Below are 18,904 nucleotides of genomic sequence, written 5' to 3' on the forward strand. Positions count from 1 at the left end.
ACAATACATTAGACTCTTGTATCACAGTACAGCACAAATTAACGCAGCAGCTCACGTTGAGTGTAGTTGAGTATTCTATCGATTATTCTGATGATTCATTGAGTAATAAGATAAATAAAATTGGGTCTTGCTGCATAGATTTTATTTTACTACATAAGCTTAATTTATGAGTACTACAAATGTGTGAAAAAGAAAATGCACGTAAACAATTCAGTTCCCTTTTTAAGAAAACCTACATTGTATTGCTTGAAATGCAATAAAATAGCATGCCCTTAGTGTAGACTTGAACATTTGTGGCAAAGGACGGATCTGCAGCTAAACTGCACATTTCTAACATCAACATGTTAAAAGCTCTGTTGTTTCTGCTTGACTGGAAACTAATACAGTCCTAGCTTCTTCGGTGGTGAAAATGATCACAAACAAAACCCAGAAAGTGTCACTTGCATTTTGCGTTTTGGATTTTTAGAGGGTTTTTTGTTTATTTAAAGGCATACTATGCAACATTTTTCAGTTAATTAATGTGTTCCATACCGTTTTGGATGATTAAATGAGTCATTTCAGGTCGAACAAAGGTTTTCTCGGCCGCCCTGGGGGTCTGTGGGGGAAATACCGCACTTGCAATTGCAAGAGCTCTCGGCCCGCACACACAGAAGTCTCGCTTTACAGCGAGAACTCTATGTGTTTTTGCCCTGCTATTAACTATATGCACGCGCGAAAGCAACAACAAAGAACCGCGTGTTAACGTCAAATAAACATGGAAGCATATCGAGTTTTATTATTATTATTATTATTATTATTATTTTTTGTTTTTTTTTATTTTGGCGAGACGCTACCGCGGCGGCGAGGCGGCGGCGGCGGCTGCGGCTTGGCGAGGCGGTGGCGGTAGCGTCTCGCCAACATAAAAAAATAAAAAAATAAAAAATAATAATAATAATAATAAAACTGGCGAGGCGGCGGCGGCCGCGGTCGCTGCGGGAAGCTTGATGTTCATACCTTCACTGTTAGTCATTGTTTGTACTGCCGTTTTTTCCACTTTTCGTTGCGTTCGCCTGTCTGCTAAGCTCAAAACAACCGCGCCTGGCTTGACGGAGAAACCAGAACAGCTGAGCATCTTTACGACAGTGCACTTTTACTTTCGCCCTCTGGGGGGAGCCTCGTTGGAAAATCAACCCCGGTTGCATAGTATACCTTTAAAAAGCCTAATGCAAATAGCAAATAGAACTCTAGTAGTTTATTGTACACACTATTCTTATTTTTATAGTGCAAAAATAGACAAGAAATACAAAATAATTACACATTACCTATCAAAAAGGCAAACAGCTAATTTAAAATCAAGCATATTATAGTTTCAATCTTGTTTTCAATTTTCTATTGTTCTGCAGGCAGTGATGGGAAGTTCAGTATTTCCAGGGAGAGTAGACTCTTTTGGGTCAGCTCACAAAAAGAGCAGGCTCATTCAATTTCCGAACGACTGTTTAATTAGACTGTTTTGTAGCCCTATATTTTACCCTAACTCTGCAAAAATGACCCTTTTGCATAGAGTTTTTTCATAAGAAGCCTTATAAGTGCCTGTTTTTTTTGCATTGGGAAAAATACCCAGAACAGAACCAGACCAAATTCTCTTCTAGCTGCATTGTAGAATGGACAGTTCTTAAATGTCTATGCAGTTTAGTGGTGGAATCTGTTCTTAAAGTTATTTTCTTTTTGAAGTGCAGGCAGTCTGCTTTCCATCCATCCATTTTCCAAACCGCTTTATCCCTCATGGGGTCGCGGGGGTTGCTGGTGCCTATCTCCAGCGTTCACTGGGCAGTCTGCTTTGTTGTTCCCAATATATTTAAACTGCAGCGAGATGCTACATGTCTTTTGGGTGTCACTCAGTAGTGTTGCGCAGTCCTGTAGTTATACTACAGGATAACACAATGTCACACTTTCTTTGCCACTGTTTGCATCTGCCCTCCTCCAGTGATGGAAATAACGGCATTGAAATAAATGGCGTTGAAATAAACGGCGTTACTAACGCCTTTACGTTTTTCAGTAACGAGTAAACTAACTAATTACTTTGACTGTCACTATAACGCCGTTATCATTGCCGGCACCCGATTACTGCTCGTTACTCAAGTCGCAAAATGAACCCCTTTTTTTTCACTTCATGGTAGGACTCGTGCGCACATTGTCATGAGAAAAGGGAGGATGAGATAACCTCTCAGCAATTATTGGCTGATGTATAGTAAGATTACGTCTTCAGTCAATCTGAGAAATTGGGTAGGTGGGTGTTTCCGCATTCACAGTGGCGGGTGTTTAGTGCTTGTCACTACCCGATTCGTACCGGTAGCACGATCCGTTCCATCAGCTCATTTGCATGTGCGCGAACAGAATAACTTCTGGTAGGCAATATTTCGTTTTTCTTACTTTTTAATTCTTTTGTATTTTTTTGAGGCGGAGGTTTCTTTTTGTATATCTTTGTATTTGCGTCAATATTGCATATTCTAAAAATTAAACAACAGAAATACATAAAAAATACATTGTTTATTTATTTATTTTTATAGCAAAAATGTTTCCTAGTCATGGTTAGGGAAATAGAAATATATAAACCATTTCTTAAAGTACATAAAAAACCCAGCTATAAACACATATAGACATATAGGCATATATAAACGTATTTGATTTAGAATATTCTCCAGGTTTTTTTAATAATTTATTTGATTTGCATATGTATGTATTTTGTGCTTAATAAACGTATTTTAATCAGGTATGCCTTGGCTTTATGTGTGTTCTTTGTTCTATTCCCTGTTCGGTTTTTGTAAAAAATAAACAATGCGGCTGCTATAATGACGAGGTCTTCTCTAGTTTATGATGTGTACACCAGAGGGCGCTAAAATCTCAATCGATAATTTTGCTTTCTAGTAAAACAAATGTTTAATACAAGATTATATGTATAACAAAATTCACCGCATAATTAAGGATGAAAATATTTTTTCCCAGTCCTGTTTGAACAAATAATAAAACTAATAGAGTGCATTCATCAGCAAACCTCTGTGCAGGTACTTGTCTTTGTTGTCGTGCACTGTCGTGCACATCTAGCTTATGAAACAAGCTCTGAGAAGGTGGGGGGGGAAATGAAAAAGTAACGCAATAGTTACTTTTACTGGTAACTAGTTACTTTTATAGTGGAGTAACTCAGTTAGTATATCAGTTACTTTTTGGGAGAAGTAACTAGTAACTATAACTAATTACTTTTTCAAAGTAACGTGCCCAACACTGCCCTCCTCTCAGTTTTCACTAAACAGTGTGATCCTCCCTAAATGTTATTGGCCCCATGGCCGCCATGCTGGTGACATGCCGTGACAAAACAAAACATATATGACACTTATCTGATCAGACATATTTTTTGTTCTGTAACGTATGATTTAATCTAGAGAATATGGCTTTGTCTTTACATGTAACTTCATGACTTCTGAAACTGCTGCTCAAAAGTGGTCTGCTATCAGATTCCAAAACAAGGAGGGACTAATTTGGCGACACTATAGTGTTGCGAGTGGCCTTCTTCAGGGTCGCTGAACATGGAAGTCACAGATCTAGTGCCCCTAGTGGGTAAAAGCTTCACAGTGCTGCTTTAATACCAAATGGCAAATAAATTAAAATAATATAAATTGTGTCTGAAATCTACCTAAGTGGCTCAATAGTATTCAATAGTATTCTGTTCAGGAAACTAGGGTGATCATTGATCCAACCATCATCTCCGTCTTTCACAGTGGTGACATTTTCATAAATTTTTCTCAAAATTGAACGTTGATAGTTGTGGCCATAATGTTCAACTTTAGATTCAACACTCCAGACAACTTTGCTGGACTGTGCCTTGAATTCCATTAACTTCTATTCATTTTCCAGCCTTTCTATGGCCTTACCATGACTCTGACCCTCACCCTAACCTTTACCAGCATATACCTAACCCTAAATCTAACACCCAATTCTGACTATTGTTAAAGGACATGGAGGCCTTTCCTCCTAAGCGCATTCTAAGTCAGTTGCAAATCACAGTCCTGGGTCATTATAAATTACTGCTTGGCGTGAGTGGAGTACTTGGTCACCTGAATTATGATGAGACTGCTGATGTAATCTCTTTGGAATGTGTTGGGGGCCGAGCTGTAAACACTGGGCAGTTGGAAATGCAATCATCCCCTCTGTTTAGTGAGGGGTTTTCTCTTTTGAGCAAAGTAGCTTATTTCATCCCAATTTCAAACCATCTGTTCTTTCTGTCACAACCACGTCTTTGAAGTACAGATATAGCTTTTACAGACAGAAACATGGGTGTGCCATGGGCTCCCCAGTGTCACCCATTGTGGCCAATTTATACATGGAGGAGGTGGAGAGCAGGCCTCTCAGTGCTTACAAGGGAACACTACCAACTCACTGGTTTAGATATGTGGATGACACTTGGGTCACAATCCAAACCAAAGAAGTTGAGACATTCACCAACCACCTCAACTCATTGGACCGCAACATAGGTTTTACCAGAAAGGATGCCAAGAACAACATGTTGCCTTTTCTCAATTGTACGGTACACTTTGAGGAAGATGGGCATGTCAAAACTGAGGTTTACCGGATGCCCACATACACCAATATTTGCATTTTGATTCACATCAACCACTGGAGCATAAACTGTCCGTTATCAGAACGCTGAGTTACCGGGCCGACAACATTCCCTCTACCATAGAGGAGAAACAAAAAAAACACAATCATGTCAGGAAATCACTGCAAGCTTGTGATTACCCAAAATGGGCCTTTGTCAAGTCAGCCAACACAAGCTGGCAGAAAAAACAACACAGCGTCGAACAGAGAGAGAACAGAGAGACGCAAAAATATTGTCATTCCATATGTGTCAGGAATTTCTGAGAAACTCAGGAGACTGTTCTCCAAACACAATATACCCATAAATTTCAAACCTAATAACACTCTCAGACAAATACTGGTTCATGCCAAAAGACAGAACACCCAAACCACAGCTTGTGTATGCAGTCCAATGCAGCAAGAACTGCTCAGGCTCCTACATTGGAGAAACTAAAAAACAGCTACATAAACACATGGCACAGCACCGGAGGGCCAGCAGCTCAGGGCAAGATTTAGCAGTCCACTTGTACCTGAAGAACAAAGGGCACTCTATTGATGTCAATGATGTCCAGATTTTGGACAGGGAGAACACATAGTCTGAAAGAGGAGTGAAAAAAGTCATTCTGGTCAAGAGAAAAGCCATCACTGAACAGAGGGGGAGTATTGCATTTCCAACTGCCCAGTGTTTACAGCTCGGTCCTCCAACACATTCCAAAGAGATCACATCAGCAGTCTCATCATTCAGGTGACCAATGGCGCACCGCGAGCGAGCTATTTTTAGAACGTGACGTCACGAGACGTCATATCACGTGGTACGCAGTAGGGCAAGCTTGCTGTGTCCTCCGCTGTTTTGCTGTAAAAGAGCTGTGCGTTACCCTTGGTTTTACTCGGTAAAACGACTGCTTTTTCCAAGTCTAAGACCATGGTTTTTAAATATTGTTGCTATGGAACGTGCAACAGCGACTCGAGGTACGCTGATCGGCCGCATATGAAGGATGTTTTCTTCATTAATTTCCCGAAATTCAAGACTGCCAAGGAGAAATGTGTGCGCTAGGTACACCGGTGCGGTCGGCCTACACAACAGTTCAACCCGGAAAAAGTTACCAAATTCACGTACATATGTAGCAAGCATTTTGTTGGAGGAAAGGGCCCAACATAAGAACATCCTGACCCAATTCCAGCGACATCAAGTAGTGAACAGGAAAGAGTTTTTTGAATACCATTTACCTTTGTCAACCGAGCAATCGAATGAAGCGCCTGCTACCATGATAGCATATAGGCTATCATGGTAGCTGAGATGCAAACAGTTGTTTTGTAGCTACCTATTGGCAACATATACCGATTCCTGGACGGTGATTACAAACGACGACGCCATGAACGCCGAGCAGGGAAAAAAAACAACGACTTACCGTTCGATCAACTCGGCCCGTTTTCCCGTCTTTTTAAGCCCTCGACACTCAAGCCATCGTTTGAGCTGAAGGTTGGTGCATTCTTCGACAGTTTGACCAGCCTGGGACATCGTCTTGCGAAAGTTTAACGGCTATAAAGTCGGTCATATCGTTGTTTCTGTTGCGCGTGTAATGGCTGGTGGCTACGGGCGCTCTCTACCTGTTTGTCCTACCAAAGCGGCAAAAGGGGCGTTGCTCTTGAGATGGTGACATTACGTGCGCGGTACGCCATTGCTCCACTCACACCAAGCAATAGCTTCTAACGACCCAGGACAGTGACGGCTGGGTCATTGATTTACATGTGACTTAGAATGCGCCTAGGAGGATGGACCTCCATGTCCTTTAAACACAGCTGTGCACCAACTGCCAGTTGCTCAAGTGTGAGGCACCAGAATGACAAAGACTCCTGGATAGGTGTCAAAACGTTTTCAGAAAGAACTGAAGCAAAGTCCGGTTGCCGATGATTTAAGCCTGTTTGCTGCTGCAATGATAACTGAGAATTTGCACAGGCATCTTGTCAGTTTTGCTCATAATTTTACATCTCCAGGCAGAATCTTTACTTGTAGACAATTTTTTGAAGAGTATGTGCAATAGCGGTTGCATAAAGCCATTTAATATCAAACAAGTATGTATGCTCTTTTTAATTAAATGAAAACAGAAACTGGAAAAAGACCCTGATCAAAATTTTATGTAACCTTGGAGTTGTGGCCTCATGATATTCTCACAAGCTGATACACATAGCTTTAAATGGCAACTAAAGGTACTCATCCTCACCTATAATGTGTTTGCCTCCAATTGTGTGTGTACTTGCAGCTGAGTGAGAACAGATTTTTCATATTTTACCAGCACCTTAGCAGCACTTTATTGGGCTAGGGACCTCCCTTTCACCAGGCTGTAAAGTTAGTAAAAGAACTAAAATCACCAAAGTAATACTTCATCATAACCAACAGACCTCATGCGGCAAATAAAGGAGCGCCTGGAACCCATGCACATCCTCATGGAAGACTGCTGTCCTTCCTTCTTTACTGTTCCTGTTTTCAGGTCCAGAATTCGTCCTGACAAAACCATAAACAGAAATAGAGTTTAAAATGAGAGAGCAAAAGAACAATCAGTGCTTCTTAGTGGCAACAGCTTTTTCAAAGTTTGTAGTTTGCATATGTATTGGAGGCACAGTCCATATTTTGCAATACAGTCACAGTAGGAAGAAATTACACCACTATTGGATTTCTGGGTCTTATATTTTTTGTATGTATTCAAGGTTAACCATATAAGTTAACTTTTCAGAAATTCTATATTTAGGCCCGAGCAGTGAAAGCGCTGCAATTGTAATCATACAAGTCTTATTCTCCCCCCAAATGAATTGGCTTTTTTGATACCTAAACATATATTAAAACTCACCATCTTTTGCACATGCATCAGGCCTGGTGTAAAATTATGTATTTTAAGGATTTTGCAAAAGTTGTCCAAAAGTGCTTCCACAGCGCCCCTTTGAAATTTTCACAGCAATCTCTGCATTTAGTTTACTTTGGCGTACAGGCAGGGTCCGAATTAACACTCGCCAGTCGCCAAATGCGAGTAAATTTCCCGTTTGGCGAGTGAATTTCAGAGGGCTAGCTGCAACATGGCGAGTAAATGTTTGCACCAAATAAATTACAAAACCCATCTGGGCTGTGGATGACCCGTTCACAGCTCTGTCCATCCAGAGCTCAGTCTAAACTCCGCATTCTGCGGAGCAGGAGGCAAGGGGGAGAGCGGCTCCCAGATGAATCCTTTATTCAGAACCAGTCATGGCTGCACGCTGGATCAGAAAACAGATCTGCTAACCAGATACAGTCTAAAACACCAATTAGTCTGTTTATAAGTTTCGTTCTTATTTATTCTGCATTTTTTTTAACTATGTGCGCTGTGTTTCTGCGCCCCCCCTCTCGGAGCCAGGTGCTTTTATCAGCGGCCAGCCTTCAAAACGTGAAACACTGCGTTTAATGTCCTTACACTCGTACCAAAATGTCCCAGTTAAAGTCAGTAAGAGAGTCAGTAGCTGTTTTTCATGCTCTTTTTTTTCAACGACACAGAACCAGCGGTGCTCCTTGGGCGTGGTTCCTTGCGCTTCAATTCAGGTGCGCAAAATTACGTTACATATAATTTAGGTGCGCACTTTTAAGGGTCATTTTAAGGAACTTGTAACATCAGGGGCTTTAGCTCAGAATCATTTTTCCTTCTCTCCCCTCTAAAGGAGCCCTTTAGTCTTCATTTATGCATTTTCCCCACTGTTTATCCAGCAGCTGGATCAGCGTAAAGACGCAGCGTGAACCCCAGCGTGCTTTAAGTGTGGCAGCTGAGGGAAAAATGTTGGACCATAGGCTTGATGAAACTCTGCCTCATTCACAAATGAGACCAACATGGATAGAATAATGATAATCTGTAGTGTTTTCTTAATGCCTGGATGTGAATCTGATAATTCATATTGTGCCTTTTATAATAAACTTAATATTTTCCTATCAAAGGTATAAATCAAAGATGTCTCTTCCAGGGTCCAGTCAGCCACGTCCCCCTCCCCCCTCCCCTCCCCACACACACACCAAATTAACATAATATAAATCTTAATTTTTGGTAAAAATTGAGAGGTCTGGTGAGGATTAATATTTTGGCCGGTAAAAAATATGCCTGGCCGGTTGATTTTTACATCTACCGGCCAACTTGGCCGGTGAATCAGGAAGTTAATTTCGGACACTGCGTACAGGTATGAAATTGCCTAAAAAACTCTCTTGCAACCATTCCCTACAACAAACAGGTAGTCGGCCATTTTGTACATTTGTACAATATAGTTATCATGTTTATACAATATAATAATCATGTTTATAAAATATAGTTATCACGTTTATACAATATAATTATCACATTTATACAACTGCGGGATAAAGCATTTGAGGTAACGGAAGAGTTGTTGAATGTATGTCCTGTGTACGGCTGCAGTGTCCAGCAATAGACGATATATATACTTTAGTCTTTTTTGTGTTTGCAAGGTTTAAATTACTTCTGAAGAGAAAACATTTCTGTTCATTATTTTTAAGGAGCAAATGTGTTAATATATGCATTACAAAATATTAAGTTTATTCAGCAATTTAAGATTAAAAATGTTGTTCAACAGCTAAAAGCATTTAAACTTTAAAGTTACAAAAGGCACAAATATGTTGAGAGGGTTGTCTGTTAGCCATCAGATAGTAATAGTAATATCGTCTTTATTGTCATTGAAACATACATTACAATGAAATTTGCTTTCTGCATTTAACCCATCCCCTTGGAGAGCAGTGGGCTGCCATGTGCGGCGCACGGGGAGTAATCAGGGGTTAAGGCTCTTGCTCAGGGACCCAGAGTGCCGGCACTGGGGATCGAACCGGGTACTTGCATCCTTCTCTGAGTGCAAGCGCGCTGCTCTAACCACTCGGCCACGACCCCCCCAGTGAAAATATGTTATTTCTAAGAAAAGCAGTTTGCACTACCAGTCAGTGTCTTAAATGAATATAAATGGCTGCCTCATTACTTTTGTCACATTTACGTTACCAATTTATTTAGTTTTTGTTTTAATTCAGATTATTTAATGTATAGTTTAAGAATGAGGAGAAAAGACCTGCTATATGTAATAATGCATTGTTTGAAACAAAACACTTTATTGCAGTTGTTTTTCTGCTTTTTTTAAAAACATCTGTATTTTTTCGTACTTTTCCGAAACTAAAGATAAAGGCCTTGCAAAAGGCAAGGAAAGCCAGCTAAGGAAAGCATAGCTAAATATTTCTTGTTGTAACAATACCTCTCGTCAATAAATCTTATAACTTTGAAAGGCCTGTTTAGTTCACCTTAAGTTGTGCCCCATTTGTACGCAAATTGCACTTGTAGCAAAGCTGAGTATGTGGTTTGCACCTAGGGATGCACTGTATTTGTTTTTATTTTGGCCGGCTGACTGTATCTCACTCTGCCTCTCCCAACTACTCTGAGCGGCTGTGGCAACACTATTGGCCTCATTCCAAACACCTGTTTCTGCCCCTTTATATTCAGGAGCTTCACAGACACCTATCGCTAGATTTTTCTGGGTTGCGCTGACAGGCAGAGAACCCGATATTCGAGACAGACGTGGTTTTTGGCTTAAAATGTTAATTAATAACAATAATCAGTGGCGTCTCTGGCATGATAAGTTAAGTGGGGCATAAAGACGAAGAAAAGGAGGACAATGGCGGCGCCCTGAGCGGCTGCGGCTGTTACGGCTCTTGACAACCTGTGAGCATTTCTACAAAATATTTTGCTTAGCATGCTACAAACTATACATCGACCCAGCAGATCAGTTTATCCTTGCAGTAGGTTAGTATATGACTGCCAGCACCTGCTGGAGTTACAGTCATCAAGTGTTTTTGGACTCGTAACTACAACTACTCTTTATGTTGCTTCGGAGTACTTCGGGCACAAGTCCCAGAGGCTCACAATGCAGCGGACTCGCCGAGAAGCACACGCCGGAGGAGGAGCAAGGGTAGGTGGTGTGACCGGCGGCTTTCACACCACCTGTTGAGGTGTGCTAACTGCTAAGCTAACCCCTACAATCCGCCGCTTCCATCCATATTGCTTTCTCTGGACAATAAAATACATCATCTACAATTTGAACTGTCTTCAAAGAGGGAGTTTAGAAACTGCTGCGTTCTCATCCTGACGGAGACATGGCTTAACTCATCGATACCGGACAACGCCGTTAGCCTGGAGGGGCTCGCTACTTTTGAGCCGACAGAAACAGCGAACTAAGCGGTAAATCCAGAGGGGATGAGCTGTGTGTTCACATGAACAACAACTGATCTATAAAACAGATCTATTTTTACTGGTGTAAAAAAATAAAGAAACATACAGTTCTTTACTCTTTGTGCTCAGTGGCAAAAGAATGCCGATGCCTGACACTGTGTATAACTTGAATTTATGAGATAATAGGATAACATTTTCCGTGTTTCATGTTTTTGTCAGAAAGACAATCAGATATATAGTTAGGCCCAGATATATTTAGACAGTGACACAAGTTTTGTTATTTTAGTTGTTTATGAAAACATATTCCGGATACATTTATATAATCGGTGCTGGCTCTCAGCTGTAATTTGAGAGCATTCACATCGAAGTTGGAGCACGGGTTTAAGAAATAAAGCTCCTTAATACGTAGCTGCCTCTTTTTCATGGGACCAAAAGTAATTGGACAATTGACTTAGAAGACTGCAAAATAAATAACAAGGCTGCATGGGCTCTTCCCTGATTAACCTGTCATTAATTAAGCAGTTAAAAGGTCTGGAGATGATTCCAGGTGTGGCATTTATCAATTGGAGGACACAACATGCAGTCAAAGGAGCTCTCAGTGTAAGTGAAACAGACCATCCTGAAGCTGAAAAAAGAAGAAACCCATCAGAGAGATAGCAGAAATGTTAGGAGTGGCCAAATCAACAGTTTGGTAAATTTGGAAAAAAAAAGAGTCCACTGGTGAGCTTGGGAACTCAAAAAGGCCTGGACATCCACAGAAGACAATAGTGGTGGATGATCACAGAATTCTTTCCATGGTGAAGAATATTCATAACATTCCCTAAAGAGAATAACGCTCTTCATGAAGTAGGTGTATCAGTATCTAAGTCTACCATAAAAACAAGACTTCATGGGAGTAAATACAAAGGATTCACCACAAGGTGCCAACCATTAATCAGCCTCAAAAACAGAAAGGCCAGAGTTGACTTTGCCAGAAAACACCTGAAGAAGCCAGCCCAGTTCTGGAAGAGCATTCTTTGGACAGATGAGACCAGGGTGAGATTTGCTGGGGGGGATGGGGGGGATTTCCCCCCCCTCTGGTTGTGATGTCCCCCCCTCTGTTCATTCATGTTTTATCCCTGGGGTGGATACATTCCTCCCCCCTCTGATCTGAATGAGTAATATCATCAGGGGTTAAAGTTCTCCGTCGCTGCGACAGATTTCCGTCATTTGGAAAATGAGCGCAAAATGTTATGTGTAGACTTTTTATTCAAGATTTTAAACAGAAACTTAACCAATGAAATCTGGCAGAGCCAGGACATTAGCCAATCAGAAAGAGAGTAGGACGGGTCTTTGCAAAGCGGAGATCTCCCATCTGAGTTTTATCGGTGTTTAATCATTTTAACTTTTAGAAGAACATCTCAAACTGACCACAGATGCTATGAATGAAAGTAGCGGTGGTCAAAGATTTTCTTTGGATTTATGTGAACCAGCAGGTCAGAAAGGTCTGCGGATAGAACAGCTGACAACAACTTCCCTCGGTAAGTGTGTCTGTTGCTGCTCCTCCAGCTAATTAATGAGTTATTTCCACCTGTGGCCATGTCGCCTGTCAGTGTTTATTCCCTCGCTTCCAGTTATTTAGCTGATAAACGCAGCGACTAACCAGGGATCTCCTCATGATTCACTGCTATGTTTTATTTAAAACTGTAAGAGTAACGCTTTAGCTCGGCTAATTTAGCATGACACGCTTTTCTGTAACAAAGAAGGCAGAGCTGCAGTCAGAGCGGCTCTCACTCAATAAGCAGCAGCTCCACCTCATGAGGAGCTGAACCAGGACACTCGTTAAATAAAATGACAAGGATTTTGATGCATACAGATTATTAAGGAAACTACATCAAAAATAAACAAATAAACTGCAGCTACAACATGGACTGGAGAACGAGTTCTAACTGCGTGAGACCAGAGAAAGGCAGCTGCTAGCTAACTTTTGAAATGATCCCCCCCTCTGTTTTTTTTGCAAATCGCACACTGGATGAGACTAAGATCAACCTGTACCAAAATGATGGGAAGAAGAAAGTTTGGAGGAGAAATGGAACAGCTCATGATCCAAAACCCTCCACATCTTCTGTAAAACATGGTGGAGGCAGTATGATGGCACGGGCATGCATGGCTTCTAATGGCACTGGGTTACTTGTGTTTATTGATGATGACAAAAGACAGAAGCAGCTGGATGAATCCTGAAGTGTATAGGTATATATTTTCTGCTCAGATTCAGCCAAATGCAGCAAAGTTGATTGGATGGTGCTTCACAGTACAGATGGACAATGATCCAAAACATACTGCAAAAGCAACCCCAGAGTTTTTTAAAGCAAAGAAGTGGAATATTCTGCAACAGGCGAGTCAATCACCAGATCTCAACCCAATCAAGCTTGCATTTAATTTGCTCAAGATAAAACTTAAGGCAGAAATACCCACAAACAAGCACCAACTGAAGACGGCTGCAGTAAAGGCCTGGCAAAGCATCACTAAGGAGGAACCCAGCTTTTGATGATGTTAATGGGTTCCAGATTTCATTGCCTGCAAAGGATTCTCAACAAAATATTGAAAAGTAACATTTTACTTCAGGTTATGTTTATTTGTCCAATTACTTTTGAGCTCCTGAAATGAGGAGCGCTTGTATAAAAATCGCTACAATTGCTGCATGTTTAATCATATATTTTTGTTCAACCCCTTGAATTAAACCTTAAAGTCTGAACTTTGATTACATTGTAGTTTCATTTCAAATCCAATGTGGTGGCTTGCAGAGCCCAAATCATGAAGATTGAGCCACAGTCCAAATATTTCTGGGCGTAACTTTAACTATGAAAATGTCAGTGCATCTGAGATCTAAAGTAGATAAAAAGTTACTATTTTTTATCATCAAATTTACCCAGAGTACAAGTTTCTCTAATGTATTTGTAGATGCCAATAAATGTATTTTTTATATGCACTATCCTAATAAACAGTGGATCAAGAAACCACCCCTTTATCTTTTCTAGAGTGTAGCTATGTATATACTTTTCTGTGACTTTTTCCAAATCTTTTAAAATGTTTATTATTGTGAGCATCTCTGTAAATAATACAGAAATACCCCAGAACTATATTCTTTGTACATTTATCCAATTTTATTCATGATTATTCAATATTATTCCTATTATTTATTTATCCTCAATAGAATTACATTACTGGAGCCGCACTTTTGACCAGTCAGGCTGCTGAAACAAATGAATTTTCCACTATGGGGATGACAACATTTGTCTTATCTACATTATTATTATTAATTGTGTGACTATTAAAGAAGTGTTCCTGCCCATTTCTTCCACTGTTTAGGTGGAGGATCAGCCAATCAGCTATCTGTCTCCACCATCTTCCTGCTTCAGAAACACACTAAAAGTCCTCCTCACTACTCCTATTTTTTTTATTTAACTTTACGAGTTTTCTTAAGGACAAAGATGCTTTGTGAATAACTTTTATTGTACGAGGTAAAATTCTAGGAAAAATCTTAGAATTCGTGTTGAAAGGTAAATTGGTCCCTGGATCATGGCACAAATACATGGACTTGGAAGCCTTATTCCCGAAGATCGATATATCTTTTTCCTTGCACGTCTTGGCGCTTTTATACATGAGCCTGGAAAGTGAGAAGCGCTCCATGCTGCGATCAAAAGCCAGAGAGGAAATGGCATCACACAAGCAAACTTCTACATTACCATTTACTACTGACTTTAACAAGCACAATATAGAAAATACTTTCTCACCTCTTTTACATGTATTCTTTGTAAATTTCTTCACTTTTTCTTCATCAATATTCCATATTTTTCCTGTTATTTATTTATATGCAGTAAAATTCTGTTACTAGAGCCGCCTTTAATACGTCGGGCTGCTGAAGCTAATTAATTTCCTTCTATGGCGATGACAAAGTTTATCTTATCTACATATTAATAATTGTATGATTGTTATAGAAGTTTATGTCCTCATTTCCTATACTGGGTCAGCCAATCTGTTCTCTGTTTTCCTGCTTAAGACACTCTTAAGGCTGCTACATACTCCATGAGAAATGAGACAGTTGTTCTCACTCCTGCAGCGAATGACATCATTTTGTCCTCACAGCCCCGTCTTTAAGGGTCTCCCTTTTTATTCTTGACACATCCGGGCAGAACTTTTTTCCCAAGGGGTGTCCGACTACTGTACTGTGATTGGACGGGATTAGATGGGCGTGTTTAGGTTTGAGAAGTGGAACTGTCTCACACATCGGTAGAACTGCAGTCCCGCAGGTCAACTCTGGTCCTATAGGCGCTTGAACATGCCTATTCCGCTCACTTGGGCACTTACTCTACAAATTATCCAAGCGGGGCAGTCGGATATAGGGACATATATTTTTAGGACTGTGTCGGATCGTCAGTCTTAAAAATAGCGGCATAGCACACTGTGCGCTATTGTGTGTGTACTTCTCAACTTTTAGCTCTCCATGTGCTCGGCTGTCTGTGACCCCCCCCCCCCCCACCCCACACACACACACACCAAACTTAGAAGAAGAATCTTAAAGTTCGGGAAATTCTAAGATTTTTTTTTAAGATGAGGTCACTAAGAGCTACTTTTAGTCTCAGGATTCTTTGTGAATACAGGCAAAGAACATGTTCACTCCTAGTCTCACTGCTACATCTACCTGTCATGGAGTTCTCTGAAGTGCTGAGTTGTTCTCTCAGCTTGTCCACATCATCTGGGTGAACCTGCTCATACAGGGTGCTGCCGAGCCACTCTGACTGGGGATGGTTAAGCACTGGTGTCACAGAGTCCGACACGTAGATGACTCGGCCCGTCTCTGCCGCCACCACAAACAAGAAGCCATCTGCTGCTTCCAGAATCAGGTGCTTCAGTTCCTATAGGGTCAAAGCAGACCATAAGTGATGGCAAAGAGGCCTTTCAAGACCTGGAGCTCATTGCAAAAAAGAAAATACCAATGAAAACAAAAAGCTGGTTAGTAATAGAAAGAAAGGTTTAATTTTCTATAGTGTCAGTATTATTATAATGATATAAACTTTTCTGCAAGTGTTATTTCTTATGCTGTTTTACAACACTTTTAACCTCTTATGACCATGATTATAAGTACGGGACCTTGTATTATTTAAATGCTATGGCTTGTTGCAGGACAACCTCAGCTTTTCTTGTCTGGCAGTTATTTATATTGCTGTCTATTAAAGACTGTGGAGTAACAGTTAAAGAGAAAAAAAATATTAGGATTTTTCAAGTTTTTAAAATAATAGGAACTTTAAAATGACATGAGCAAACTATTTTGAATGAGGAATTTAAACTGAACTAAAATGCATTAATATAAAAACAAATGTCAATGATGGTCTTTAATTTTTGTTTTTCTGCCTGTTTTTAATAATAAAAGTACAGGCATTTCTATCTGCTGTGGTCAGTCATAAAGCAGTACCACTCCACTCTGCACACCTCACATTTCCATGGGGTACTCCTCTTGCACATACTGGCTCTCTGGGCGTTCTCTTGTCCCTAGGTTGTGGAAATGATTTTCAGACAGAACTTTCTGTTGCATATTGTCAAGTGCATATTGACAAGGAGAAATATAGCAAGCTAAACCTAAAATTTCTGCCATGTTTTTGACACAGCTCGTTGTGTCCAGAAAATCCTGCACTTCATGAGCTCTTTTGGGCTTGATCTTCAGTGGGGGCTGGAGGGGATGTCTGGGTAAAGTTCTGTATTACACCCAGTTGCTGCAGAATAGCACATAATGATATAGCATATAATGACGAATTAGCCAAATAACTCAATGATGGCACTCGACATGGCTATGTTCATGGCCACGCGACTCCAGTAGTAGTGAAAGTGGTCTATGGAAAAAGAGTTCCAGTTTCTCTTCATCTCATCAGCTCAATGGAGTGCACTGCTTGCATCCTCCCAAGTTCCTCATCTGTCGTTATTACCATGATCTACCGTCCCCCTATGCCAAAAAAGACAGCAGCAACTTTACAGACAATGTCAATTACTGTGCAATTGCATAAATGTATCAGACAAGACACTCTCTGAGAGGTTAAAAGTGTGCAAATAGTCATTAGCAAAAATTTTAATGTTAATTTAAAAGTTAATTGATGCTCAAGTCAAAAAGATAGGTAGCAGTCAGTTTACAGGATGATGTAAAACATACTCTGCAATTGCAAGACTGTTTTTACAGACCTTTCCAGAGAAGTTAAAGTTTACAAAAATGTTAATATTCAAGTTAAAGGAGCAATTAGCAAAATTTACCACTAGGTGGGGTGTTTTTGTAGACCAAAACAAGAGGTATGACAAGCCACACCTCTCTATTATTCTCAGCAGGGGCAAATAGTCCTCACAGCTTTGGGAAAGAAGCTGTTTTGAAATCTATTATTTTTAAGTTTAATTTACCTAAATTGTTTACCTAATGAAATTGGGACAAACGTACTGTGGTGGGTGGGATCAATGGCAATATGTTTGGCCCTTTTCTGGACTCTTGTAACATAAGCCGTGTCTAGATCTTTTAAACATCATACCACAATCCTCTGTGCTGACCTCTCCTTCCCTGTGCCAAGCAGCTCCCATACCACCACTGTCAAGCTGAGACACAAGATGCTTCTGATTGTAACTTTTATAAAGTTTATGAGCAGCTAAGTAGAAAGTCCAGTGGTCTCACTTATAAAACATTGAAAATGGCATATGGCAAAAAAAAAAAAATCAGATTTATAAAAAATGCACATACATACCAGCAAGCACTTTTCCTTTATATATCACAGCTGTACCTGAACTTTTGCGCACCAGGGACTGCCTCATTGTCTGCCCTCTACATACCCAGATTCAACTTTCAATGGTAAATGCAAAGCACCTCATGAATGTTTATTTAAATTAATCAGCTGATTATTGTTTATGGTGAAATGGTAACCAGCTAACCTGAAAAAATTACTCACAGCAGAGTTTAAAGGTGTGAATCAGAGGTAAAATCCCATTTGTTGCCCACAGTCCTCTATTCACAGTCCTTATTCTAATCGACATTCTACAGAGGTAGGCCGTGGGCCAGAATCTGTACGGTGACTTTTCGTATGAACTGTCAGGGGGCAACTTTCTTGCACCGGGATAGTTGCTACACATAGCAGTGATCTCAAAACACCAATGTTCCCACGTTTTCACTTGCACATTAAGAAGTTATAGCGATAAAAAATCTAAACTGTGGCGCTCCAGTCCAATAAGTCACGTGATTCGATTTTTTGCTGCTCAGCCCAATCCGATCGCTGTATTGTCAGCTGAGCGAGTTTACCACGTCATCATGGCTGCGCCCGTAAGATGGTTGTTTCTGTTGTGTCTGTTCCAGACGAAGAAAGCCAATAATAGCATTTTGTGGCGCCACCTGGCAGAGATCTTGATGGCAAGAAAAAAATAAATAGCCCAGACCATCCATCCATTCATCCATCCATCCATCCATTCATCCATCCATCCATCCATCCTTCATTTTCTAACACGCTTATCCCTGCGTTCGCGAGGTGCCGGTCCCTATCTCCAGCTGTCAATGGGCGAGAGGCGTTGTATAAACTGGACAGGTCACCAGTCCATCGCAGGGCAGAAATAGTCCAGACTTTTGCCCAATTTACTGTGATATCACCAAGACTGCTGCGCTAGGATAGCCCAGTGTCGTTGTGCCAAAAACGACTTATCCCCGCCAGAATTTGTATTCCCTGCGCCAGAGCGCATTCAGCTGGAAGAATGAATCTAGTCAACTCCGCCTCATTTCAACCTATTAGGCGTGGAAATGAGGATGTTTTACTTTTCTTAACGAATATAGCAATGGTGTCGTTACATTATCGTTCATCCATCCATCCAGTATAATACGTTATGAGAAAGAAACGGTCATTTCCAGATGTGTCACGAAAATATTAGCTTTATGTTATTAGATTGTCGAATGTCTGTCTGCTGAAACCAAAATCCACCTTCCTAAGTCCATCACAGCTGTCTGCTGGTTCTCTTTTTTTCTTTTTTGGTAGCTAAACCCGCATGAATAGATTATATAAAGCGGATTTTCACGTGTG

General features: G+C 40.5%; 1 protein-coding gene across 1 annotated transcript in view; it reads right to left on the reverse strand.

The window, feature by feature from the left end:
* Positions 1 to 15,757, reverse strand: part of arnt2 (aryl-hydrocarbon receptor nuclear translocator 2) — a gene marked incomplete at its 5' end in the record, with an annotated part of 48,046 nt that extends 32,289 nt beyond the window's left edge. The window contains 3 exon segments of the mRNA NM_001309983.1: positions 7,009 to 7,111; positions 15,517 to 15,734; positions 15,736 to 15,757. Of these exon segments, the coding sequence (NP_001296912.1) occupies positions 7,009 to 7,111; positions 15,517 to 15,734; positions 15,736 to 15,757 (343 nt within the window).
* Between the last annotated feature and the right edge of the window lie 3,147 nt (positions 15,758 to 18,904).

The sequence above is a fragment of the Fundulus heteroclitus genome, unplaced genomic scaffold (assembly GCF_011125445.2).
Source record: "Fundulus heteroclitus isolate FHET01 unplaced genomic scaffold, MU-UCD_Fhet_4.1 scaffold_57, whole genome shotgun sequence".
NCBI classification, from domain to species: Eukaryota; Metazoa; Chordata; class Actinopteri; order Cyprinodontiformes; family Fundulidae; genus Fundulus; species Fundulus heteroclitus.